Source organism: Besnoitia besnoiti (genome assembly GCF_002563875.1).
Source record: "Besnoitia besnoiti strain Bb-Ger1 chromosome Unknown contig00014, whole genome shotgun sequence".
Lineage (NCBI taxonomy): Eukaryota > Apicomplexa > Conoidasida > Eucoccidiorida > Sarcocystidae > Besnoitia > Besnoitia besnoiti.
The window spans coordinates 1,418,105-1,444,349 of NW_021703916.1; the positions used below are offsets into that span (position 1 = coordinate 1,418,105).

Below are 26,245 nucleotides of genomic sequence, written 5' to 3' on the forward strand. Positions count from 1 at the left end.
AACGCAACGGAAATATGGTGCTGACTCTAAAAACAGCCGATACTGAAGTCGCTAATGCGCGGCTTCGCGGCACCGCCCGCGCCCGTGCAAAAGTGGTCGGATCTGCCGAAATGACCTCTGGCAACGGCGCTGGAAAGTACTGGGCGATCGGGGCAGGTTTGAAAAAGAAATCGGGAAAGAATGACGAGCGAAGGAACGTCGAGACTGTACAGTTGCGCATGTGGGGCCCAGGCGCGACGGTGAGGCAATGCCAAGCCTTTGGGGAACCTTCAACCCCTCAGCTGCGTCCAGTATACCTGTGACCGCACAAAAACTAAGTAAACAATAGCCTCGCGAATGGACAATAAATATTGGTTTCCCAGAACTTAGAAATGCTTGCGTTAACCGGCGGATGAGCAGCGCGCATGCGGTTTGCGGCCAAATAAATTCCTTCCATGCATGCACCTCAAATTTCAAGGCACAACGACGAAAAAAAGAAGTTGCGCACAAATTCAGAGTTGACGTTTCTGGCCAGCAAGACGTGAAGAGGTAGGAGCGCTGGTCCTCGTCGCAGATTCGGCATATGTGACGCTTCTCAGCTGACGCTAGCGTAGGAAGCGAAAGACCCACTTGCTTTTTCGCATTGCTTCAGACACCCTGCCGCAAAGTGGAATATCACCTCTACCGAGAGCAGACAGGCGGTCCTCGGGTCGGACCTGAAGAGTGACTTGTATGCTCGCTACAGGTGGAGAAAAGAGCGCTTGAGTCCCTCCTTATTAAACTAATTGATGCTCATCGTTGCCCTTGAAGATGAAGAACGTTCGCGGACAGCAGGCCAAAACACGGACTAGCACCGATACTCCCGCTGCAAAAAGGCCACTTGAGCGCAGCCACGCCAACAGGAATCGAACACAGCTCTAGTGAAACTTACTGAACGCTAACGGATTTCGGAGGGCAACAGCCATCGGATGCGGTGCTAAACTGCGAGGCCACGCGGGAACAAGTCTGAAACTCTGGAGTGAGACCACTGCCGAGTTGCTCAATCGTGGTGCCTGCGCTCCCTCGTACAAGCTCCCCTACGCAGCCCGAAGTGCACCTTCCGTAACTCGGACGTTGGCGTTTCTCTTTCTCAACTGACAGAGATGCCACATGAATACTATTAATACAGGCAGTTTACTAGTTGTTTGACGTAGAAACGCTGGAAGGGAAGGTTGAAGGGAAATATACAGGCTCGCATCCGATTTTCCAACAGAGTATGAAAAACGCTCCCCATCGCAGCCACGCGGGACTTCACCCGCAAGGGCGGCTACGGTTCCCTATCCATTCCGGAAGACGTGCCTCGCATGTTGTGACTTCCGGCGTCGCTAACATCTTTAGATCCTCGCTCCCCTGCTTCTCTAGTAGCGTCTAGATCACCAGTACTGCCGTTGCGCCAGTTTGTCTGCAGAACAGACGGCAAGATTCCTCCAATCCCGCGTGAAGTCGCCTGCTCTCGAGGCAGACACTATCCCCTCGTTTTCCGCCACCGTCTGCGAGGTGTTGTCCGCTGTCCTGCCGAGCACCCCGGCACAGCCTCATCACTACAGGCAAACCATAATGACTATAGGCATTGCGCCGAGGCAGCCATCAATAGCTACGTTCTTTAGTTCAGAGCGAGGGCAGTCGTCGTCACCTTCCGGTAGTCGCCTGGCACCTCGGAGCGCACAGGCACCGCCGAACGCCGTACGCGCGTTCCTGAAAGATGATTAAAATCTGTTGGAGATCCCTGTGCCCATGGAATGCCTTGTCTGTGTTAATGTACAAAATCCGAGGATGGAACAAAGGCGGGACCGGAACTGCTGTCGCCGACATCAGCATCCACAACGGAACAAACCCCGCCATGGCACCGAACAGACAAATGGCAAAGCAAACAACTGGAACCAAACGCGAGGCACCAAATCCAGCTGGTTCTCACTGTCATATGCCACATGACTGCAAGTAGTGGTTATCCCGGATGTAGAGCGCGCGTGCCGTGCCGCGCGTATTCACATGTATAAAAGAGCACAGACGCAAACGTTGGGGTCACAAGCTCTCAACATGACACAGAATTCTCGCTCTCAAGCGAGAATGCTGTCCTACACTTCATTTGTACTAGGTATCAATGGTAGCGACCTCGTTAACGTGTCGTATTATTTCACTAGAAAGCGAGACAAACTGCATGTGAATGACATTTTGAGAGAAACTTTGAGCTGCGGCGTATTAACCACGTTGAGAACCTAAAGTAACGCAGGTTGTGCCCCCGCTGACAATCAGGAGCGTTAGAACTGTGGGCGCAGGAGGCAGCTCGAACACCTCTTTGCCGTATTCGAGGAATTACTCTTCTCCAGTTATCTCACCAACCTTCTCCTTGGCTTTTTCGCACACGTTAGTGATAAGCGTAGATGCCTTTTGTCTAAGGAGGGGGGCGATCTTCTCGTTCAAGAGCTTCTTCACCGTCGCCATCACGTTTACCTTCAGTTTCTCCAGCATGGGGGAGGCCACTTGTTTGACTTTCGACGCCGCCTTCTTCAGAGATTGCTTCATATTGTCGAAGAACTCAGTCTCGGCGAACGAGACTCCTTCCTTGCCAGTGTGCGGTGCAATGGATTTGAGGCTGTTGCTGGAGACCTGGGTGAAGTTCATATCAAGCTCCTCTTCATCTTCTCCTGTCTGGAGGCCAGCAACCTCCTTCGCCAGGTTCTGGCAGGCGTCCTCAACAACGGGCGCGATGGAGCCCAGCAAATCTTTTCCAAAACCGGTCACAAGGTTCTTTACCATATCTGAAAAAGAGGACTCAATGCCGGCTTCCTGCAACACTGCACACGTAGACACCGAACAGAGACCAGTTCTCGGCCGTGTGGCTCTGGCTTCTCCGACACTAGAGAAAATAACTCTCCTGAGGATGTCTACCCACACGAATTCTTGGTACGTGCGTCTGTAGACAGCGAAGTCAGTGGCTGAGGCAACAAGGCGTGCGAACTTACGCATTTCAGTGGTCATCTCCGCGAGTCTGTTCCGCATACGGATTTCGACCATCGCGATCTGGGTATCGCGTGCGGCCGGGATGCTGTGGTTGCTTCCGCCAGGGAGGACGGCTGCAGGCACACGGAGACACAAACGCGACTCCCGTTAGTTTGGACTTCCTCGTACGCATCGGAAAAGCGAAAGCGGACCCCTTCCCTCGTGTCACTGTGCCGCTCTCGGACACTAAGTCTGCGCCTGTCTACACGATTCGCGTGCTGTAACTTGCATTCCTCCCTCCCCCCGCGAAAATGGGGACGAGATGGTGTGCCGGACTAAGGCGTACCAGAGGCAGTGCCCACGGCACCGAGGGCTGCAACGAGGCCGAGGATCTTGCGCGCCATTGTGTATATCGGGGCTTGGGGAGATAAGACAATTCACCGAAGAAAGTGTATAAAAACGACTTGGGGGGCGCAAATTGAATGAAAGTGGTTGGCTGACTGATCCCCGCGGCGGTGCTCCCCCTTCCCCACGAGCACCGCCTGGCGGGCGGGCTACGCGGTCGACGGGGACCAGCCCAAGGCCACATGGCTAGACGCCTTCCGATCGAGCCATGGCGGGGTGTTGGTGCGCTACGAAACCATCGATGGTGCTGATTCCGCCTTTGCATCTGCGTCCACAAGGAAGCGGAGTGTGGAAGGCCGCCGCCGACCCCCTCGATGCGTCCTTCCGCACCTCTGCGTCCGCGCGTCGGGGGCGAGATCGCTCCCCCCATCCAGGGTGGGTCCCTCACGTGGTTGCGCGAAAAGCCACGGAGCCAGCTAGCACACCCCTTCCGGGATGGACTGGCAGGAGGCGACCTGATCGAGGAACTGAAGAAGGCCGACGACAGACTGTCACGGTGGTGGGACGCGGAGCGTGCTGCCATCTAGACACTACAGCTGCAGCTGCAGGAAGGTAGCACTTCAGCACGGTGGCGAAGCTGACCGTTCCCAAGCGCGCTCATTGCATGGTAGAACATGCAACAGCTTCACTCCCGGTGAATCCTAACCGTTTTTTTTAAGGAGCACGCTCTGAAGTCCCGTTGGAAGCGACGACGAGTTCTCAGCTCGCGCGTCACGTGTAGGCGACTCCCCTGGTCACACGAGAAACCGCGGAAAGTCAAGAGATTCGAAGAAGGTGGTGCGTCCCTTCCCACGAAAACGAGACGTAAGATAGCTCTTGGTGAAGAAACCGGCGCAACTTGACCTTTTTGCCGTGCGATTTCTGTCCAAAACGTCAATGAATCTGCCACGTCACTCCCGAATGCACACCATGTGGGCAGTTGCTACGTAGACATACTCACCAGGATTTCCGAAGAGCTTGGTTGCAGCGAGTGCGGGGTTGGACACACACATCCCAACGTCGTGTGCAGCGATGACGACGAAGGGACCAAGTCGACAGCCTCACTAGTTCCAGACGACTCAAACTTATAGTTCGCTCTGCGGCGCCAACAAACCGTACGCGGGCGGCCACTCTCCGCCCTAGTAGCGTCAGGGGAGATACTTGACCCTTCCTGGAGCGGGTGAGCAAGAAGCTGCTACGGATGTTCGACATTAGATTCTGCTCTTGACCCCTTCCGAGTTTGCGGGGTTTGGCTGCTCCAGCGCAGCGTCTGCTGGCATACACAACACTCTTATCGTTTGGGCAGTCCCTGTATTCACGCGAAAGACGGCAGGGACCTGTCGCCTGAGGGGCAAAGGTGCTGCAAGCTTCAGCGCAGGCGACAGGTCGACAGCACACTGGGAGCAACTCAGTCAGTTTTTGTTTGAGCTGAGATCGACGAATGCATTCTTTCGTCAACCAACCGGGCAGGACACGGACGTTTTGCAAATCGACTGTCCGTAGTCGCAGTGCGTTAGCGGGGGATGCGCCCTGGACGATGCTGGCTAACATGCGTTGGACTATTGGCGCCGGTAGCGTTCCCTCTGATCGTAAACCACAAGGTACTACGCCAGCGAAAGCTGCAATAAAATTACTAGGAGGTGCATGACACCAGGAATGTAGAGAGACATCGCAACCCTTAAACGCCATATTGAGAGGCTTCAGGATACATGGCCCCCCTGTTATCCGTAGTGTTCGCAACGCTGTTTCCTGGCCGCGAGATCCAATGAGCTACCTCTACATCACTGAGCCCTGCTAGCTTAGAACTGCGCCGTGGAGATTCAAAGATTTCAAACCCAGGTCTAGTTGCCGTTCAAATTTACCGCGGTAGTGCTCAGGTCCTAGGAACGTTCGCTGTGCGTATCCCCACTAGCTTGAACCCTCCTGCCCCCGCGATGCGGGACCGTTTTTCTTCTCGTCTCGGCGCAGCACTAACATCTGCAGGGGTCTGCCACCGAGGTGGTGGTGTCGGGACTAGGGCGGAATAACGGGCTGAGCAACAGACTGGAACTAGGAAACGAAAACAGCTCTCAGTTCAGCAAAAGTGCTTGCTGCTTGTGTTTCCTCCCCGCCTATCAGGCCGGCACTGGAACGGTGGCGTTGAAGTCCAGCCTATGCATGTAGAGCGTCCTTTTTTCACACGATTCTTCAGCGCTGTTCCCACCAGGTAGACGGCGCAACTGAGATCCTCCCCGTTTTGTCGCCTCGAGAGGTGTGGATCCGGTTGTTCTGCCGGGCAGCCCGCCCGATTCACATGCTTGAGTTGGGACAAAACCAGCGCCTACCATCAGGTAGGAGAAAGTCTACCCAAAAAGATACTCGAAGTCCACTCTAGCGCTTCCTCCCGTCCTAAATAAACACGACTTCTCTCTCTGCCCGTCTCTGCCAGGCGCTTTTAGTACAAGGCTGAACAGAGTTACCATTCATGGCCAGCGTACCGTCATCGCGTCGCTGAGAGAGAACGGCCGGATATAAGAACGACTGACGAAAGGCAGCAGGCGGCCATTCATGAGGAGCCAAGACAGCCGACGCGTACACGCTTCATGCAAGGTCATTCGCTCCAGCCCTCGCCGAAAGCGCGGGTCTGATTCTCCCCCATCGTCTACATAGACGTTCTCTAGTGGGAACCACGAACTCCCATCGACGGCGAAGAGCTGAAAAAGACAACAACAGAGTGGAAGCGGCTGACGCCAAACAATCTTTAAGAACCGCTGACATCTCCGTAGGCCCAGCGGCACCACGTCCGGCCCTCCATTTCTGAAAAACAGATGACAGCTTATTTCTCGGCCGAGGTGTATACATATTTGTATGTATGTGGCGTTCGAAACTGGATAATCGTCGTTCCATCAGCATCAAGCTCATCCCCACGCTAACTGAACTGCATTGCTTTCTTCCGAGACGTAGCTCGAGTCACTGACTCCTCAACTAAACGTGCAGCTTCTGATCTCGCAGAACCGCACAGAGTGTCCTACTATCCGCCATACCAGGAAACCAACAACAAAAAAAGCACACGTGCACAGACGCAGCGAAGGACACACCAGTTTTACAAAAGAAAAGTCACCGCTGGCATACGCAGAGGGTTCACCGCCTACACGACGCCCTTTCTCCTCTCCGAAGACTTACCATGGACTGTTCAACAAGAAGGAAGATGCCAGAGCCGCCGCCACACGTGTGCGCGTGGAGCATACACTCCCCCCAGGCTGCCTCCCGCGTGCTGCCCTCCTCCTTGCAGCACGACGAGCCGACGCAGACGACGGCACCGCACTGCAACAGGCAACAAACAGAAGGTACGACGACAACAGCCACGATTTTGTGTACTCCAGGACGAACTTCTGGACTGCTTAGCTGGCCATAATGACCTAAACGACCCCCCCTCTGACTGAAGCAAGAGGATTTACATTGTGCGGGCAGAGCATTGAGCCACGCCACAGTCCACTGTGTATCTTTCGCGTCACCCTCATCAGCACCCTCTGCCTGCGCCCCCTGCGTTTCAAAGTGCCACCCTCGCTTGCATACCACCAGACAGAGGGCCTTATGCTCTGGCGAGTCGCCGCAATGCGGACACTTCCGCAGAAGCGTTTGCCGAAGAAGGTCCAAAAAGTCCTTCGGGAGGTGGAGAGGAAGCAGCTGAACGTCATCAGTGCTCGGCGGAGAGAGTTCCACGCGCCGCTCTGCAGCCGTGGCTGCCCCCTCTACGACTAGTGGACTGAACATGAGGCGACATATTGTTGATAAGACGGTATTCCGCGGCGGGGAACACGGAAACGCCCCGAGAACGCCCGGCTGGGGGAGGGAAAACGAAGAAGGAATGGATTCACCGCACGACCGCTCCACATCGGGAGCCTCGATGAGCAGCCGTGGCGCAGCCCCTGTCGAGTCATCCTCCCACACGCCGTCATAGCCTGATGCTCTGGAGTAGTCCGCGCCGGCCCCGTGTTCCGCCTCCTCTTTTCTGACCGTCGTCTCACGTCGTGGAGTCTCTATTTCGTTTTCCCGCTCCACTCCTGCGTTCCATGTCTCCGTCGCTCGTGGATTTGCTTCGAATCCCTCGTCTTCTCCTTTCTGGGCTCCGCAATCTTCTTGCTCCTCGAAGTGGAGAGGAAGCTGAAGAATTTGAAGAAGGAGGCGCAGCTGTTCTTCGCCTGCGGGCTTGCGCAGAGAGGCTCGTAGCCGAGAAAGGAGCGTCGAGTCGAGCCGCCATACAGCAGAGATGAGCCAAACTGCGAAGCGCAGAAAACTTGCCATCGCCACGATGAACCGTGCCTCGAACCGCTGCCACAGAAGCTGAACGTACGCGCGCACCTCCCCTTCCGGAGCGGAGAAAGACGACCATCGGAGAGGACCCGATGAATAGCGTCTCGACACATCGCCAGAGCAAGGACACACAGCGCAGAACGGCGCCGTCCTACGCGTGCGCTCGCTCTCGTCTTGCACGCCTTCCGTTGCCTCGCGTTGTTCACAGTCACCTCTTTGAGCCTTCCTCCCTTTGCGGAGCACCCCGTCACCGGGCGCCCGCCGTAGATGTGCAGGCACTAGTTTCCCCACGTCTACATCGGATGCCGACCACTCATATCCCCTATCGCCTTCGGCGCACGCGCCTGCCACCGATCCGCCTGCATCCGCCGGTCTCTGCTGTTCGCTGCCCATGTCTACGTCCATGCCCTCGCCGCCGCCGGCAGCGCGATCCCCATGCGAGGTGACTTCGCACGTTTCGGCTTTGATGGCGCCCTCTGCCACACCGCAGGCCCGGCCTCCACACGTGGGGAGAGACGTCGGCGCATAGCGAAGACACCCGCGGCACATGAGCTTCCACGCCAGCGCTTCAAAGAGCTCAGGGAGACTGCCAGCGCGCGCCTGTAGCCACCAAGACAAAAGAGGCGTAGAGTTTGGTTTCTTCGCACTCGACTGGACCTCCGCCTCCTCTCTAACTCCTTTCCTCGCCCCTGGCCTTCCGCTCGATTCTTCCTCTCGGTCAGACGTGCGGGAGCTGTTCTGTTCCCGCGTCTCGCAGACAAGCTCCTTCGCTATGCTTTCGTCCTTGGGCGACGATCCCAGGGCGCTTTGTCCTTCCGTCCCCTGCCGTCCTCGTCCAGGGCACGTTTCAGTCCGCGGGACCTCCGTATCTCGCTCCCCGGGGTCGCCACGCTCCCCGCTCGTTCTTCTAGCCCCTTCGCCTGACCGTCCTGCGCCGTCCCTCTCGGCTGCTCTGTTTCTGCACGCTGTCTGTCGCCCCGTTTTTTCATCGCCCGAGCGCATCCGCGGGCCGCCACCACCCGCTGCTGCCGACGCCTGCGCAGCCGTCTGGGGACGGGCCTTGGGCTCCAAGAGAGACAGCAGCGACGGCTTCTGAGGCAGCTTGCCCGCCAAAAGCTTCCAGAAGGCCTCTCGCGTCTTGCCTTCACCTAGAAGGAGGTCGAGCCGGTGGAGGCGGTCGGGGCCTTCGTAGGCAGCCCCTGAGGCACCCAGCAGCGGCGTTGCGTGTACCTCTTTATTCTGGTCAGCCTTGAGCGTCACGTCATTCACGAGTGCGCGATAGATGGGGCTGCAGGCCGACAAAGGCGGCGACTTCCTCGATCCTGAAGCACTCGAAGCTAGACCGCGGTCGCCGCTCTTCCTGCCCTCCTGTTCGCCGGCAAGTTCGGCGTGCATTCTTCCGTCTCTTCCCTGCGACTCGGAGAGAGCAGCGAGCAGGCTGGGCAGATCTGAACTCCAGCGGCAGGCGCGGTAGAGCCACTGGACGCCAGATTTACTGCAGGACGGTCCACACTTGGAGAGATAGCGGGACGACAAAACCAAATTCTCCTTCTCGGTCTCTGTCAAACACGACGGAGGCAGCGTCGCGGGGCAAAGCTCAGTTCCGCCCGCCCACCCGCGAGGAGAGGAGGCCAGCGAGCAGAGCGACGGCGGCGCAACCGGGAATACATGGCGCTTCACAGGAGCCGCCGGCGGACTGCGACCTTGTTGAGCGTGGAGGGCGCCACGCAGCTGCGAAAGCTGACCGAGATACGAGAACCCATACCAGGGGAGACTCTCTGCCACATTGCCTGGGAGGTCTCCACTGGCCTCCCAAGGCTTCAGCCAGTCACGCCAGAAAGCAGCAAAGGCCTCGCGGTGAATCGGGTGCCCGATCGGGAACTCGAACGTGTCCTGCTCCCCTGCAGACGACGCCGGCGCGGGAAAGCGCGAGGCGAAGACCTTGCCAGCCTCCTCCACCAGAACGTCATCCATCAATTGGAGCGCGCGGATGCACAGGAGCTCGCTCAGGCGTCTGAACGAAGCCAGGAAGGAAAGAGACAGGAGAAAACGAGGTCAGAGAGACCTGAAGACGCAGAACGACTGCATAAACTGCAGAGAGACCGGGAAGACATCGGGATGAAAAACGCGAGACAAAGACACGGCGCATCAGTAGGTTTGACAACCGCGTCATGAGGAAAATGCAGTCGAGCAGACACACAGAACCTTGACGGCGACAGCGCCGGAGCATGTGTCACGCTATATTTGTTTTGGCATGCTTCTTGGTCCTTCTCCGCAGTGAAGAACGGCAAGGCTTCCTGCCTCGCGCAGACACCACAGCGGCCAGGTATTTACTGAACTCTTAACGAACCTTCGTGCGATCTCTGAGAGGGGCCAACTTTCAAAAATCCAAAAACACTTCGGGCTCCACGCACGACCAGTACACTACGGGGCACATGTGTGATCCAAAGAAGACTTGAAAGGACAGTTGCACTGCGAAGCCTCGGTAGCCTTTCGAATAATGTGCGCGACATGATAGTTGGTTCACGCACTGATTCAGACGAGCGTCGGTTCTGTACCCATTTCTTTGCCTTCTACTGGGCACCCTGGGGTGAACGCATTCAGTGAAGACGGCGTCATGCGTAGATCGTGCGTTGCCCATGCGAGTCGGTCGGCTCTTGTGTTTACCAGACTTACCTCCTGATTTGGTGCGGAGTCTTCAGGCACCGCGTGAAGAAGGCCTTCATGAATTCAGCTTTGATGTCGCACGCCCACGGGTTGAAGAGAAGCGATTTGCGGTCGAGATCTTCGATGCCCCAGACGGGATACGTTTCTTCGATTTGAAGGAGTCTCAACCGTTCGCGGTTCATTTTCTTCTCGGCTTTTCTGCTCAGTTTTGCCTTCATGCCTTTCTGTTTCCGGCGCCTCGCGACGGCATCCGAGGACGCGTGATGCCGGTCCTTATCTCTCCTTTTGACTTTACCGCCTCTTCTCTTTCTCCAGTCGCCGCGAGAAGCGTCTCCGCCGTCTGTCCCTCGGCGGTCTCCTCTGCGGGAGCCGCTTCTGCCTGGCCCTGGTGCCCGACTATCAGGATGAGCCGTGAGGCGCGTGCCTCTCGCTGCAGTCCTTCCTCGGCGTCCGCCGTCTCCTTCACCGTCTCTGCCAGAGGAGGCGAGTCTCGCCTCGCCTGCTTCAAAACCTTCTGGCTCCTCTTCTCTCTTTCTTCGAGTGAAGAGAGAAGCTGCGGCACCGCAACCTTTCGTGCGTTCCGTCCTCGGCCTCTCCTCGCCGGATGAAGACCCAGAAAATCCTGAGGAGGACATATCCTCGGTCGCGCACGAAACCGGAGACCCCGGAATGTGGCTGCGCGCCTCGGCAAAGGCCCTGGAAGGCGCGGCGGGCAGCCAGTGCAGTTCATTCGTGTTCTCACGGAGTCTCTCGCGCGCCTCTTGTTGTGCCTCCGCGAAACCGCCATAGGTTTCTCCGACTTCATCGCTGCTTTCCTCTTCTGTGTTGCTCGAACACGACGACATTGACCCGTCTTCTTCGTCCGCAGTGGTCCTTTCACGCTCCTCTCCCACTCCCCGCCCACTGCGCGGCTCCTCCTGCGCACTCCCGCGCCGCGCCGCAGGCTCGCCCCCGGGTCCGGCAGCGGAGATACGAGACACAGGGTCGCCTAGCGACGCGCCCGCGTGTCGGCCTGCAACCGCCGGAAGAGCCGAGGCGGCGAAGAAAGACGACAAGAACGAGGAAGAAAAACCTGAAGAGGCAGCCGACGATGAAGAAGACGAAGAGGAGCGCGCCTGCCCCTGTGCCGCTGTCTGGTCTCCTCCGGCACCCGGGAGCTGGCCCTGGCGACAGTCGGCACAGCAAGCGCCGGCGGCCGAGAGAGATGACGCGCATGGCGCCCTCTCGCCCGCCTCGCTTTGTCCGGCACTTGTCTCCCGCCGTTCTCTCCGCCAGCGCCTTCCGTCATCTTCGTCCTGCTCAGGCGTCAACGGCGAGGTCGCCAGCTGCAGGTACGAGCGCGGAAATCGGTTCGCCGCACTCCAGTAGCCGAATCGAGTGATGTCGTCCATCCACGCAAAGCAGCGAGCCGGGAACGCCTGCAAACACCACACACAGCCGAGTGCCCCGTGGATCGCCTCTGAAGTCCAAAGCGAGCCCTTACAGAGATCTAGCCCCCTACGCACTTGGATCTGCAAGGGGAGCAACGATGGGGGACGCATGCACGCCTCAGGCCAGACAACAGAGAAGTGCCGCAGGCTTGAACCTAGCAGAGGCACCAGAAAGCAGACAGACTACACAGCACCAGAAATACGAGAAAGAAGTGAGGAAACGCCACAGAATCGTCTCCGTAATGACGCGGCAGCAGCAGAAACAGCCTCATGAAGGCAAGCCAGAAAACATCAGGGCTGTCGATCCCCTCGCGCGAGAGAGACTCCCGGTCATGCTGCGACGGTGCCCCAGGAGACCCGAGAGGAAGCCTCAACATCGGCAGCGTTTCCAGTCCCCCACCTTCAACTCAAGCCGATTTTTGGAAGACGCCCTAGCAACGCTGGGTAAACACTGCAGAACACATCGCAGGTCGATCGGGTGCCTCCGGATCACTAACACATCGCGCGTCTCCACGAGAGGCTTTCACAAGACAGAAACTCATATCATATTTAGGGTAGAGAGATCCGTTTAAGGGAACTTACGTCAAGCAAGAAGCAATTGCGTACAACTTGGACCCAGGGCTCTCGATCCTCGAAAAAGGACTCGGCGTCTCCTTCTCTTCTCCCTTCCGGTGAGTCGACGCTACTGTGAATGAGGACGCTGGCGTACGCGCACCATTCGAGAATCTCCATATGAAGACCCGCGCCGGCGCCGCGCCACGCGCTCAGTTCGTCGCTTGTCCAACAGGAACATGGCGAGAGCTGCTCAACTAGATCGCGCGGAAGGCGTTCCAGCTCCTCTCTCTCCATTCCTCTTGTCTCTATCTCCTTGAGCAGTCGGGCGATGCGCACGCCACCACAGTCCGGACACAGAGGCAGGAAAGACGGCGAGACCGAGGAGGCAAACTCACACGCGGCATCTCCTGTCTCCTTGCGCCGCGTCGGCTCCGACTTCCCACTGCTCGGCGCATCCCCGTCCACGGCCTGCGGCACCGCATCGGCGAGTGCGCCGACCTCGCCACTTCCCGTGCCTGTGCGCAGAGGATGACCAGGTTGAGACACACGCGACCACGAAGCGACCGGCGCGTACGCTTCCGTCTCCGCAGTCCTGTCTCCCTGCGCGCCTGCGCTGCCCTGTCCCCGTGGCGGGGGTTGGCCTCGCGCGCGGCCTAGCATTGTCGACGCGAAGAGCGCGGAGAAAAAATTTGTGTCGCCGGGCAGCAACCCCCAACCTCTCGCTGGGTCTTCCCCTCCCTCCGTCCTCCCCAGGGCCTGCCGTGGCTCGCCCCTGGCTCTTCTGTCTCGCCGCTCTCCGCCGCTTCTGCTGCGCTCCGCCGCCTGCGTGAGACCCGCGCCTTCCCGGCCGCCGGAGGGAAACAGTCGCTCCATGAACTCAAACGAGCGTCGGGTGTGATCGCAGACGCGCGTGTGGAAGTTGAAGTAGGCGTGCGTCACCGGCGAAGACGACGGATGCGGCGGCAAGTTCCAGTTCGACGGACAGGGATAGAAAGGCAGGTAGTGCAGCTCCCGCATCTCCCGCCAAGGAGAGGCCGCAGAGTGAGCCAGGCGCCCTGTCTGTCGTCGATTCGCACTAGCAAACGCCCCGATCGCAGAGTCGAGGAAGGCCTGAGCCACATCGCAGCGCGAAACCCACCTGAACGCGCAACGGACACGCACACAAAAAGACAACGATAAAGAGCCACACAGAGACATCCACTCAGTGGATGACCCTCCTTCTACGCGCACTGTAGCTTTTGAGGACGTAGCTACACAGTTATAAAGTGTGTCTCTACGACAAAGTGGGAAGCAAAAAATGCAGCTATATCTGGCGAACTACTGCGGGAAAACACGGTGAGATTCACAGGTGATGCCCCTCAACCGCCAAGACCGGCTCTCTACCAGCCTCTTTTCAGTAGATGCGACGCATGTGAGAACGATATGCCAAATGCGTAGGTAGACCGAAAGCGTGGCGACGAGAGCTCTGAATCCAACAGATACAAGTAAGCACAGTAAACCTGTAGGACAGCTCCTTCAGCACCAAAGTCCTTATCTCCTCGGCATCGAGTACGTACGAGACATGTCCGAGGCGTTGAATGCTTCTCCAGGCGTCGATAAAAAAGTCGGGATGGACAGGTCCTCCATTTCGTCTCTTGCAGAGAAGCGTGTCGACGTCGTCCTGCAAGGGCACCCATGGGCATGCAGCGGCGCTCCGTCCCGCACGTCCCTTCTTTTTTCCTCGCTTCTTCGGCGGAAACGCATGCATGCGGAAGAACCGATTCCGGAATTGGCACTCGTCGCACAGCGCCCCCCAGCGATACGATCCATGGCCGTCTTCGCGCCCGCAGCGTTCGTCGTCTTGGGAATCAAAGTCCGCCGTCTCCGCGTCCTCTTCGTCCCCTAAGGGGTCTACACGCAGCTCGCCGCCGCCAAACAGAGAGAGCGAAAAGGCAACTCTCCCGCCTCGCTCCCTTCGGCCTCTCCGCCGCGTACGCATCCCCAGCACGCCGCGACGCGCAGGCGGGCGGCGAGGCGTCTCCCAGTCGTACTCCGGAATAGGCCGCGCAGGTCTCACGCTAGCGTGGTACAAACTCGTCTGTGCGTTCGCCTCCTCGACTTCTGTGTCTGCGAGGGCCTCGGCTGGAAAGTAGTCTTCGTCCTGAGAGAGAGACTCAGACGAAAGCGAAGCATCCGACTGGCTGCCCTCCTCGCTCTGCATGCCTCCCTTCGACCCACCACCATTTTCCTCTCGCTGCTCAGCACGCACCCCGCTCCCTGGTGACGGCGCCGCGGCCCCCAACGTGTTCTCCTCCTCGTCTTCTTCCTCCAGCAGGACCGCGTCTCCCCCAGACCCCCCCCCGCCCCGGTTCTCCGCGGTCATTCTCCGCCGCTCGGCCTCACGGGCTGATCTCCGGAGAGCTCTCTTCGCGCCCGGGCTCCTGCCTTCCGCGAACGCAGACGAAGAGGACGCCGCCGAACTGTCGCCCTGGCGGCCGCCGTTGGAAGGACTCAAGCCAGGCAGCCGACTGGAGAGCGCCTGCGTTGAACTTCTTCTCCGCCTGTCTGCTCTGCTATTTGCGTTGCCCTGCTCCGTCCTGGTCTCCCTCAGTCGCGAGGCTCGACGGAGCTTGCCAGCTCGTCCGGCGGGCATGCCCTTGAACCAGTCCGACCCCGCCGCGCGCCCGACAGCCGCCCCCAGGCTCGGCCGCCACACGCCGTACCACGCGAAACGGCTGGAGGAGGCGCAAGCAGAGGGAGAGGACGCCTGCGGAGAAGCCGCGGCGCGCGAGGGAATCCCAGCCAAGCGGGGTGGAACGAGAGTGTCTTGTGTGGCGACGCCCGCTCCTCCGCCTTCCTGCTCGTCGCCGAATGAAACCGCCGCGGTCTCAGGTGGGCTCCCTAGCCCACCTCGGAGACCCGAAGAAGCTTGACGACATCGACACCCCCACAGACTCCTTGGGGAGCTGCTGCAGCAGTCGCAAGGCGCGACAAGAAGTGGTGCTTCCCTTCCCGTCTCTCTCAGTGGCGAGTCGTCTGCCAGGGCTCCATCACTCTCCTGGAGGCCGCGCGAATCTCTTTGCTTCCTCCTCGCTTTGAGGCTCTCGCCGCTAGAGTCGGAAAGACCTTCTCCGTCGGGGCGGCCTCGCTTCTTCTTCTCCCGGTCCCCCCCTCCGTCTTGGGCGGCTTTCTCTCGCTCCTCGTCCCCACATCGCTCTAGGGTCTCTTTCTGCAGACCGATCGGGCTTTCTGTCGCTCGTCGCTTGCCGTCGGGCTCTTCCTGCAGGGGTGTGTCCTCTTCCCCGCCCCCCCCCGGGGCCAGTCCTTGACTGAACCGTCCACAGTCAGCGAAGTGCGCGGGACGTAGACAAGGTAGCAGTTGCCGATTCGCCGGCATGTAGGACAGGCGAATGCAGAAAACCGCCTTTTGTCTCGTCCTCTCCTTTCTTCCCCGCCTTCCTCGCCCGCCACAGCCAGCTCCGCGCGCCGAGCCCGCCCGGTGCCTTCTTCCTCCTCCCTGGCGCGTCTCCCCTCAGCGCCCCCTGCAACCCCCCGCCCCCCTGGGGCGTCCTCGCCGTTTCGGCCTCCGGCGCGGCCGCCGGCGGCAGCTGTCTCCTGCAGAGCGTGGAGACAGGACACGTGAGCGACGTGCCCGCACGAGCTGAAGGCAGGATGCGACGCAGGCAGACTTCCGCGGCCTTTCCGCGCCAGGCGGCGCAGCATATTCGTCTGCGAAAGATGGCCAAGAAGCGCCAGGGGTTGCGCCGCGGAGTGACCTTCGAGGCAGACCCCACACCGCATCTCCTCCTCCTCTTTCGTCAGCCGCTGTCTCCTCGAAAGAGACAGCTTCTGGGGCGAGGGCTTCGAGGGCGACCGTCGGGAGGAGGTCGAAGGAGACAGAGAGACAGGCTGCAGGAGAGGAGGCGCCGACAGGCCGGCCTGCAACCTGGTGCGGCTCTCTCCCGTTGCCTCTTGCGCTCCCTGAGCGGACGCAAAGGAAGAAGGATCGCTCGCTCCCTCTGAGGCAACAGCCTCACCCGCAGACACGCTCGCGGACGAAGACGCCGCGGCTTCTTCTGGCTGCGTCAAAGGCAGAAGCCGCGTCGAGCTTGACAGGGCGCAAGAGGCATCTGAAGGTTTTGACTGGTGGCGCGCTGCTTCGGAGAGTGCAGGCTGCAGTCCGGCACCTCTAGCTCCCTGTTCCTGTCCAGATCCACTCTCTCCACTCATCGACGTGGCGGCTGAGCCAGGCTGCGTGTGGACCGCTGCTGCGTCCGGAGCAGAGCTTTCGTCTTCTTCGTCACTGGAGGAAAGCATATCTGCATCTTCGAGGAAGCAGTGAAAGTCTCTCTGTCTCTGCTGCATTGCGAGAAGCATTTGGCGCTGCTTCCGAGCGCCTTCACTCAAACCAGCCTCTTCGTCTTTGCCCGCCTGCGCCCTCTTCTCCTCCTGCCGCTTCTCCTGTGCCGCCTCGTCTCCTCCTTGCGAGCCAGTCCCTTCTCCCATTTTCTCGCTGCGCTCTACCGCGACTCCTGTGTCAGCTGCTTGCCCGGCGGCTCCGGCGCGCTGGCTGCCCCCCCGGGGCACCCCTGTCGTCAACTTGGCTGCTCCAGGCTGAGCTCGTGCTTCTGACTGAACCTCCCAGCTTGTTTCTTCAGCCCCTAGAGATCCTTCGGAAGGCGCGCGGGCCTCTTCCACAGGCAGAGCCATGCGAGAAAGCAGCGTCCGACAGTACCGACGGACTTCTGCAAAGGTCGCCTCAGCGTCGTGGAGCCTCTGCACCTCCGCGCGGAGACACCTTACGAAGGCTGGCGGAATGACCTCGCAACCCTCGGCGGCGTGTTCCTTTCCCGTCGCTTGTCCGCTGGAAGGCTCCACCCCGCGGCTGTTGGAGCACTCAGTGCCTCCTCCGGACCCGCTGCCAGCCTGCGTCTCGTGAGCTTGCTTTTTGCACTCGCCCTGTCCCTCTCCATCGGAGAGCTCGCCTCTGTCTCGGCGGCGCTTGGCCTGCACCAAAGCGTCCAGGAGCTTCAAGGCGCTGCACACTGCGTCGTGGAGGAAAGCCCCGCACGAAGACGAAGAAGAGGCGGAGGGAGACACGGCAGAGGACGACGAGGCGTCGGTCGCGCCTCCGCCGCCTGAGCTGGAAGACGCCTGCGCGACAGCAGCGGGAGGCGACGCGAGCGACGAATGAAGGCCGGCAGCAGAGTCACCAGACGCAGAGGCAGAAGACGCGTGGCAGTCTGGGCCGCGGTTCTTCGCCTCGAGAAGCTGAACAAGAAGACGGAAAAGAAGGTGGCGCGAGTCGTCTGCGACCAGCGCGTCTATCACGAGATCCTGCATTTGAAAAAACTCGGCGGGCATGTCTCTTGCTTCGCGCGACGGCCACAAGAGAGGTGCGTCGTTGTGGCGCAGCGCTTCTTCTTCTGCGACCTGTGAAGAGAAGCGAGCACAACTTAAGCTCTGAAGGAGACAGCCACCCGCAGCAGCCACCTTCCTCCACACCTCGTCCTCCCTAGCGTTTCCTCTTTCTGGAAGGTCTCATGCCGCGCCCTTGTCCCATGCTCTCCACGCCACGCGCCCCGTCTGTGCATCTACGTTGAGACTAGCGGTCATGTAGTCTGGACGCGAACTTCCCTGCTAGGCACCCCTCTCTTTCAAACACTCTTCGCTTCTTGCCGTTGGCACGACCTCAAAGTACCGCACTGTGTCCACGGGGGCTACACGCGCCATGCGGTGCACATGCGTCGTCGCGTGCATATACACATGAGAGTAGGCGGGAGGCATGCACGCATATGCTATGCATACATATACATATACAAATATGTACACATGTATGTATATACCGAGCTCTACCTCTGCGACGCAGACACGACTCCACACACCAGCCGCATGGTACGCGCGCAGAGTGCGTGTACGCCCCCAGTGCACGTAGCCTGTCTCCTCTTTTTCTCTCTCTCTGCTCAGTGAGGCAGCGGCTTCGCCAGGGCCCCTTACGTGCATTTCTGCCCTGGCGAGGCCCAGGTGTTCGCGTTTTCGAGAGACGCCCGCCGCGATAAGTCTATCGGAGGCTCCGAAGGCGTCGAAGAATTTCCAGCTTTCCTTCTTGAGGCGCAGGAGCGGGGCGGCGGCGGACGGCTGGCCGCCGCCGCCCGAGGCGAAGCCGCTGAGCAGCCCGCGGGAGGTGCGGATCTGTGGCACGACGGCATTCGCGTTCTCCGCACTCTTTGAGCGCAAAGAAGAGAAGGTCGTCAGCTCATCGAGGAGCTGCGGAAAGGCAGGATGCAGACGCCCCGAGCGCCCCACCGCGCGCTCCAGGCGCGCCAGCGTGCAAGGCTGAAGCGCAAGCAGCTGCACGATTTGCCGCCGGAGAAGGTACGAGTATCTGCGAAGAGGCATGTGGCGCAGGCAACAGCAACAGATCTGCAGGCCAAGTGAGGCACACGCTACAGGGCACACGTGGCGCAAAGCCACGAAGAGCTGATGTTTACAGAAATGCGCCACGAATCTGTAGAACTACGGAAGGATATAATCACGCACATACACATCTATCTCTATCTATCTATCCATCTATATATATATGTATGTGAATGTCTCTGTAGATGCGGCGTCGTGTCGTCTCGCGTTAAGCGTACCGGGAAAGGTATTTGTCCCGCGCCGTGAGGCGATGGAGATTCATTTTTTCGAGGAAGAAGAGCGAAGCGACAACACTCGCGAGCATCTTCCACATCTCAAGCAGCACGAACTCCGCCGCTATGGACTGCGGGTCGATCGTCTGCCCCGCGGGGTCCCAGACCGTCTCGTGGCTGGCGGCCTCTCGAAGCAGAGCGGCGTGGAAGGAGAGGATGGCCTCCGCCGCTCGCTTCTCAAGAGTCGCGAACGAGGCGGAGGCAGGCGCCTGAGGGGGCGAAGCGGAAGGCGCTGCAGAAGACGGAGAAGCGAACGAAAAAAGAGAAGAGGACGACGCGGCGGGCTCCGCAGCGGATGATGCCGGCGGGGAGGGTCTCTCCCCCTGGGGCGGCGCAGGCGGCGCGCCCGCGCCGCCTGCAGCGGACGGTGGCTGGCCATGCCCGAGCGAAGGAAGAAAGGAGAAAGGAAGCGACGAGGACGAGGTGGAGGCGGCTGAATCTCTGTGAAGCGAGAAGAGAGAGAAGGGAGCGCTGCCTCGCATGGGAAACGGGAAGGAAGTGGAAAGAGAAGCGTCTGTGTCTCCAGGACGTTCCAAGAGCTTTTGCGGGGAGAATCGGGCGGGACAGAAAGCGAGGAAAAAGACAATAAGGGGATGGAACTCTCGCGCCACGACCTCCTCGAGGTTCTCGCTCGTTGGTGCTTCCCTGAGGCCGCCCCCTTGTGACTCCTCGTTCTTCTCTGCCTCTCCGCTCGGTAGCGTTTCCGTGTCCTCTTCCACGGAGACGGGTTCTCGCTTTTTTCCTTCGTCACCCCCGGCGTCGCCGCCTCTCTCGGTCTCCGCCGAATTCGGCAGGGCGCTCGCTGGAACCCCATCCCGTCCTCGGCTCCCCCCGGCGAGGCGGTCTCGTTCGCCCCGCTTGTCGGCGCGCTGTAGTCTCCGCTGGAAAGCCAGAAGCAGAAACCCGATCTGCAGCGAGGCCAAGTCAAAGCCGTCCGCCCGACTTCGCTCGTACTCGCGAACATGCTCCTTCATGAGGGCCTCTCCGTTGCGCACCCAGTATCCGACCTGCAAGGCTCCCGCGAAGAAGAGAGACGCCGTCCCTTCGCGCATCAGCAGGTACGCCAGCCGCGGCGGAAAGAGCGACACAAGCTCTCTGTGGAGCGAGGCGGAAGTTGCAGAGCCCAGAGAAGGCGGCGAAGCGCACGAGGTGCAGGGCGACGGAGAGGACAGGTCAAGATACGCGCGGAGAAGGTCAGGACAGAGGAAACGAACGAACGTGCGCGTGAGGGGCGAGTGAAGCGAGCCGACGGCGTAGCCGTGCGAGGACAGGAAGGCGGAGGAGGGCGGCGAAGAAGGCGGCAACGCGCGGAACGCAGGGACCGGAGGGAGACGCAGAAGAGCCGGCCGAAGTGTAGAGAGCAGGGGAATGACCGGCGCAAAACTCGCGTGCGACGAGGATCGACAGCCGTTGCCCTAAGCGCGCCAGACGCAATCACGCAAACAAGCCCGCGGCGGCGTGCGCAGGAAACAGATAAGGAAACAGTGACGTAGACCACAACCAGAAACGCGACAGGAGGAACCCACATGAAGGCGCATGCCCCCTCGAAGTCGAGAGAGGAGAACAAAGAAAACCGCGCTGTGATCAGCAAACGAACTGCTGACGCAGCGAGTGAGACAGTTCACAAGGTTCCTTCATGCATGCGCCGAGACATGTGGCGCTCTGGTGCTTCCTTCCCAGACAAGCATCCACTTCTTCGCACGGCTCTACTCTATATGTGGGCAGTATACAGGTTATGCTGGCGATAAGCCTATAAATTAAATACATACGAACCCACACTCCCGAGATCAAACGAAAACAACTCACGTATAGGGTCATGCAGCTGCGCCTCGAGGACGCACTCACCAGTCGTTTCACCATCCGAAGCATCTCGTCTTCAAGGATGCATGCGTTATGCCACTGATGCAGCATCTCGTACATCACGTGCTCGCGGGCATGCCTGTGGAAAAGCAAAAAAATCGCGGCACTCTTCTCTATGTGCCCCTCTGCCCGCGTACGAGCACGTTAGGCAATCGATAAAGGAAAAGCAGGAAATATACGGCGCATGTAATCACCGCAGTGCAAACGCATTCATCTGCGCAGAGCAACAGATACGTAGGGCGCAGCAGGACTCTGAGCACGCCATGGGGTCATGCCCCCCCTACCAAGAACTCTGCATCAGTTGAGAGGGAGAGATAAGGCGGAGAAGAAAAGAATAGAACTCGCTGGTGTTTGGCGGGTTTGAAGCCACGAACAGCGCCGACAACACCGCAGGAAAACAAGAGAAGACAAATGTGGATTAGCAAACGCACCGAACTTGTAGGTTCGCGCGATGGAACCGCAGCATGAAGGCCCACAGAGGCTGAAGAATGCGGCAAATAGTGAGGACGTCGGCTTGGAAGAAGCGGCGCCAGACAGTCTCCTCCGACATCACGTAGCAGAGATCCTGTAGTACGCGCTTCTCCGGTCCCCTGTTCAAAGCACACAGGAAAAATGCCAATGGACACCCGCAGAGAGAAGCAAGAAGACCCGAAGGCCTGCACTCGCGCAGCAGACTTTTACAGACGCGTCTGGCTAGGAGACGAAACCTCACAGCCGTCTACGGACAGTGGAGTCCCCCCCTTTGGGCCGCTGCAGGCCGCGTTGGACATGAGAGATTCGTAACTCAGACACTCAGGGCGACAAGACCGGCTCCGCCACGCGGCACGCGACACAACTTCTTCGCCGAGTCACGGAGGAATCAGCTCAATCTCATTGGCGCTGTGGCGGCGTAGCCAGGGGAACCGCCTGGGTAGGCCTCTAGCTATACGCCTGCATGTGCGTAAGCAGGGGGGAAACTGGAATCGAGCCCTGCCCTTTCGCCACGGCAGAGAGAGAGAGGTACCGTCTTAGGTGCATGCCGATACGCGAAAGGCACGTAGGAGACGACCCGTAAAGAGTGGAGGCAGCCACGGATATTGCGTTCGCAGGCATCCGCGGATCTCTCTCTGTATAAAGTATATATATGTGGGGATAGAGGAAGGAGCGTGGATCTCACTTGAGTTTGGGGTTGATGTACTCGAGCCCATTCAGCATGATTTCAACCTCGTGAGGAGAACTCATCGTCGGCGCCTCCTTGAGGAAACTGATGCCGCGTGCGACGAGATCTTTCTCCCACACCGCGATCTCCGCCAAATTCGGGACGGTGAAGAGCTGGACGGTCAGCGACCCGAGGTCGCAGGACTCTGAGGAGGCACAGCGCCACCAACCAGCAGCAACGAAAATCGACAACGCCCGCGGGCAGGGGACAGGAAGCCTAAAGTCAGCATAATCAATGAAATGCTTGTTCAGCCACGGGTACACCGTCACCCACCTTGCTTCGACTTCGTCCGACCAGACCAGACACTTAACTCCGCCATTAGCATACGAGGACATAAGGCCGCTTTAAGCGCGGAATCAATGACAGAAGTGCAGCAACCGCGCGTGAGATACCCAGAAGAGGCCGCCTCGCGGACCTGGCGACGAGGCGAGCCGCAGACCGATCCTACGTACAGGCGAGGCGCGGTAGAAAACCCTGCTGCGTTCTCTAGAGGCGAGAGGAGGAGAGGCACTGCATGAATGTGCCGCATCGATCGGCAGACAGAGGCCACCGATCCGTTTCGGCACCTTCCAGAAGCTCCACGGAGACAGTTTTTCCTCGGTTCGAGCAAGCGTCGAATGCCTCGAGACAAGACGCTGAACACTATACTCCGCCGCGACTACGAAGCCTGTGAACCCCCAAACACAAGGCAAAGAACTGGCGCCACCGCAGCCGGCGCATTTCACACCCTCTCGCGCCCGCTTGCGTGCCTGTATACCTGCATCGAAATCTCGTCGCGCACTTTCTTCGTCAACGAGAGGAACACCACGGGCGACGTGGCTGTAATGATCGAGAATGAGGCCGGCAAATTTGTTTTTGAATTTCGGCGACGCGAAGAGTAGCATGTAGAAGTCGTGGAGCTGTCTCTGCAGACTCGCGCCCAGCGTGCCATGTTCACAAATCCACCGCACGAGGGCGCTGGGCACGAGGCTGGAGTTGATAAACCAGCGGTAGCCGAGGTGCTTCGAGGCGAGCTCGAAGAGCCACGCAATCACGGCCTGCGTCAGCACGAGCATGGCGTTCTTCGCGGTCTCGGAAAACGGAGAAAAGGAAGAGAGCGACAGGGAAGACGAAGACGAACGCGGCAAGAAGTCCGCGCCAGGCCGTTCGGGTCGCAGGAGGAAGTCCCGCGCGTCTCGCTCCCCGCGCTCCCCGCGCTCGCCTCCCTCGCTGGCTTCGCCTCTACGGGCGACACCCCCCCCCCGTCCATGAGGAAAGGGGCCGTTGGCTCCTGCCGCTGCGTTCGCAGCATTTGGGTTGCCTCCGCCACTGCCCCGGGAGGGGCTTCCGCGCCGGCCTTCACGCGGTGTCTGATTCCGCTGCTGAAACATCCGCAGCTCCAGGAGCTCCGCGAGACCGTGAGACATGAAGGCCCGCGAGGCGGGGGACGAGAAGAAGGCGGTGTCGAATGGAGAAAAGGACCGGCCTCCGTCTCGGTCGCGAGATGAGTTCGACGACAGCGTCCGCGACCGCCCCTGCGGGACGCCGCCTGCAGAGGACGCAGGCGAGAGCGTGGAGGACGCGAGGCGGTCCAGGAAGAACAGCGACAGCGTGGAGGCGTAGGACAGCGCAGAGGAGGGGGGAGGGAGCCGGGCAGGTGACGCGGACGCTGAAACTGCTGCAGCCGCAGAGAAGCGGACAACTGCGGCACGCGTCGCTGCGTCCTCAGCCGCGTCCTCCTCACTTCGGCGCATTTCGAGAGCCGAGAACGCCCCAGCTCGCCCCTCTGCCTCATGAGCCATCTCCTCGCCTGCCTCTGCGTCCTGTTCGCCGTCATTCCACCAGCGGGAAGCAGGGACGACCTCGCCTCGCTCGCTGGCGCCTCGGCGCCGCCCTTCTTCGCCTGCCGGCGGCAGCCGAGGCGACAGCGAGGCAGCGGCCGAAGCGGACGAAGGTGAGCGAGAGGGAGACGCGGCGCCGCGCTGCTCGGCTCGCTCTCGTGCGCGCACAGCAGCCAAGGCAGCTCGCGTCCCCGCGTCAATCGCACTCTGGCTGTCGAGATCCCTGCCAGCCACCGCAGCGATTGTCAGCGCCGCAACTTCTTCAGGCGTGAGGCGGAGAGCGTCGCCCCACAACTGGAAATCGAAAAGATTCCCGTCCCGGTCGTCTGACCCCCGGAACAGCGAAGACGAAGGCGCCTCGCCTACCACATCTTCCTCACCAGCCCCGGGCGCCGCGTCACGCGTGATGGGACGAGGGTGACGGCGGCGTCGCGCCGGCACCGAAGCGGACGCGTCTTGTTGCAACAGTTCGCCTTCTCCTTCGCCTTCTCCTTCGCCTCCCAGAGCCGCATTCTCCTCGTCCCCATCATCCTCTGCTTCTCTCCTCCAAGCCGAGCTCATCCGCGCAGCCTCCCTTCCGCCGCCGCCCTCGCTTCCATCTTCTTCTGAGGGCGTGGAACGCTCGCTCTCGGACTCAGAGGACTCGAGGAAACTCTCCGCCTCGCCGCCGTCTCTCTCCAAGCGCACGCTGTCGCCAGTCGGCAACCCCCCGCCTGCTGCATCTTCCGCGCTCGAGCCTGCAGCAGCGCCCGCGGCGACGGGATCGCCCTCGCCCTCAGCCCCAGTGCGCTCCCGCCTGTTTCGCCTCCCTTCGCCTGGCGCGTCGGCACTCTGTGCGCTGCGCGGGAAGGACGCGCTCGCCTCGGCGTGCGTGGGGACTGCGTCGGGCGCCGCGCGCTCTCTCTGCTGGCGGTGGAAGAGTTCGAGCTCCTGTTGCGCGGCAACCAAAGCCTCCGCGAGCGTCTCTTGGAGGTGGCGGCGCGTCGCCGAGCGGAGAAGCGTTTCGCGCGGGAAGTGACGCAGTCTCTGCGTGACGAAGGCAATGCACGAGGAGATGTGTTTTTGGCCGCGAAGCCGCAGAAAAGGCGGCAGCGCCAGCGTGGAAGACGGTCCATCCATCTCCGGAGTGACGCCGCGGTGCTTGGAGCAGAACCCTGAAGGCGCCCAGGAGGACGGGTCTCCGCAGTCGCAGCAGCCGCCACTTGCCTGCATGATCATGTAGTGGTGCGAGGAATGGTCACCGTTCAGGAAGCACGGAGCTGAAGACAGGACGCGACAGCGGAAACGCGCGGCAGGGAGGCGGTGTGAAGCAAGAAGGGCGAGCCGCCCACAGGTGGGAGCGAGGCAGAAGGCGGAAAAACGAGGTGAGCAGAGGACAACGGCGGACGCGCCTAACAGGGGAGGAGACACTGGCACCCCGCGGGCAAGAATGAACTCCAACTCGAGCGCAACCGACGCAGAGACACGAAGAGCCGAAACGCACGAAGACTCCTCAAGCACCCGCGAAGACGATGAACGAATAATCCTCCGCGCACAACAGCTGCTCCTCGGCAGCAATTTTCCAGCAGTGCGCCCAAGAAGAGAGAGAGACTTCTTCTGAACTCGCGTCACCCCTACAGTTTTGCTCGTAAGCGGCACCGCCAGGCGCAGAATCGCCTAGCGGGGAATCGACGCGTCCCACTGGCGCCTCCAGCAACCGGGCGACAGGGCAGAGAGACCCCCACGCACAGCCGGGCGCGGGCCTTACCGCAGACAACGCAGGTGGAGTCGTGCTCGCAGTCGAGGCAGCGGAAGCCGATGTCTCCTTTCTTAAGGTGGGCTCCACAGGCGCCGCCGCCTCCATCTTCCATCGAGATCCGATCGTGCTCAACAAGGCAGGGGCAGGGGACAGCGACCTCGCGGAGCCACGCGCGCAGCGAGGGCTGGGAGGCCCTGCCAGCCTTCGCCGTGGGCGAACAGACCAACGGCCGTGGACTCCGAGTACACGTCGGCGCCGATCGGCGGCAGTACAGCGCGCGCTTGAGGACATTCGTGAGGAGGGGGATGTCTGCGGAGGTGACGAAGCTATCCAGGTCTTTGAAGAGGTGTTCCGGGTCCAGCGAGTCGAGCGGAGAGAAGAGCGAAGCCGTGGAGGCCGCCGTGGGAGAAGAAGAGGGAGGAAAGATCGATTCCGCGGCGGGAAACGGCTCCATCTTCCCCCACCCGGTGCCGGAATCGCGGAGGGAGCTCGTTAGGAAAAACAGAAGGTGCGTCTATCACATCAAGGAAGGAGACATCTTGAGCGGCACCAACGAGAGGAGAGAAAAGCGCCTTCGCCGCTGGTAGAGACAGCTGCTTTAAGAAGAGGAAAGGAAAAACAGCCAAAATGGACGCGCGGAGACGACCCGTCGCTGCCGCGCCACGACGTAGCCA

The 26,245-nt window shown here is 60.1% G+C and overlaps 3 protein-coding genes across 3 annotated transcripts; 1 reads left to right on the plus strand and 2 right to left on the minus strand.

The window, feature by feature from the left end:
* Positions 1 to 14: 14 nt before the first annotated feature.
* Positions 15 to 706, plus strand: BESB_026670 (uncharacterized protein; the record flags this gene model as incomplete). The annotated part of the gene is made up of 2 exons (XM_029361347.1): positions 15 to 239; positions 632 to 706. 2 exons carry the CDS (start codon positions 15 to 17, stop codon positions 704 to 706), a joined length of 300 nt encoding a protein of 99 aa, XP_029215702.1.
* Positions 707 to 2,331: 1,625 nt separating this feature from the next.
* On the minus strand, positions 2,332 to 3,362 carry BESB_026680 (uncharacterized protein; the record flags this gene model as incomplete). Its single annotated transcript, XM_029361348.1, has 3 exons — positions 2,332 to 2,777; positions 2,982 to 3,092; positions 3,305 to 3,362. 3 exons carry the CDS (start codon positions 3,360 to 3,362, stop codon positions 2,332 to 2,334), a joined length of 615 nt encoding a protein of 204 aa, XP_029215703.1.
* A 2,442-nt stretch (positions 3,363 to 5,804) lies between these two features.
* BESB_026690 (uncharacterized protein) lies at positions 5,805 to 26,025 on the minus strand (the record flags this gene model as incomplete). Its single annotated transcript, XM_029361349.1, has 14 exons — positions 5,805 to 6,035; positions 6,505 to 6,645; positions 6,898 to 9,649; positions 10,312 to 11,720; positions 12,315 to 13,425; positions 13,844 to 15,595; positions 15,688 to 17,699; positions 18,264 to 18,651; positions 18,902 to 20,370; positions 20,801 to 20,894; positions 21,247 to 21,405; positions 21,972 to 22,158; positions 22,462 to 25,092; positions 25,581 to 26,025. 14 exons carry the CDS (start codon positions 26,023 to 26,025, stop codon positions 5,805 to 5,807), a joined length of 14,781 nt encoding a protein of 4,926 aa, XP_029215704.1.
* Positions 26,026 to 26,245: the final 220 nt, after the last annotated feature.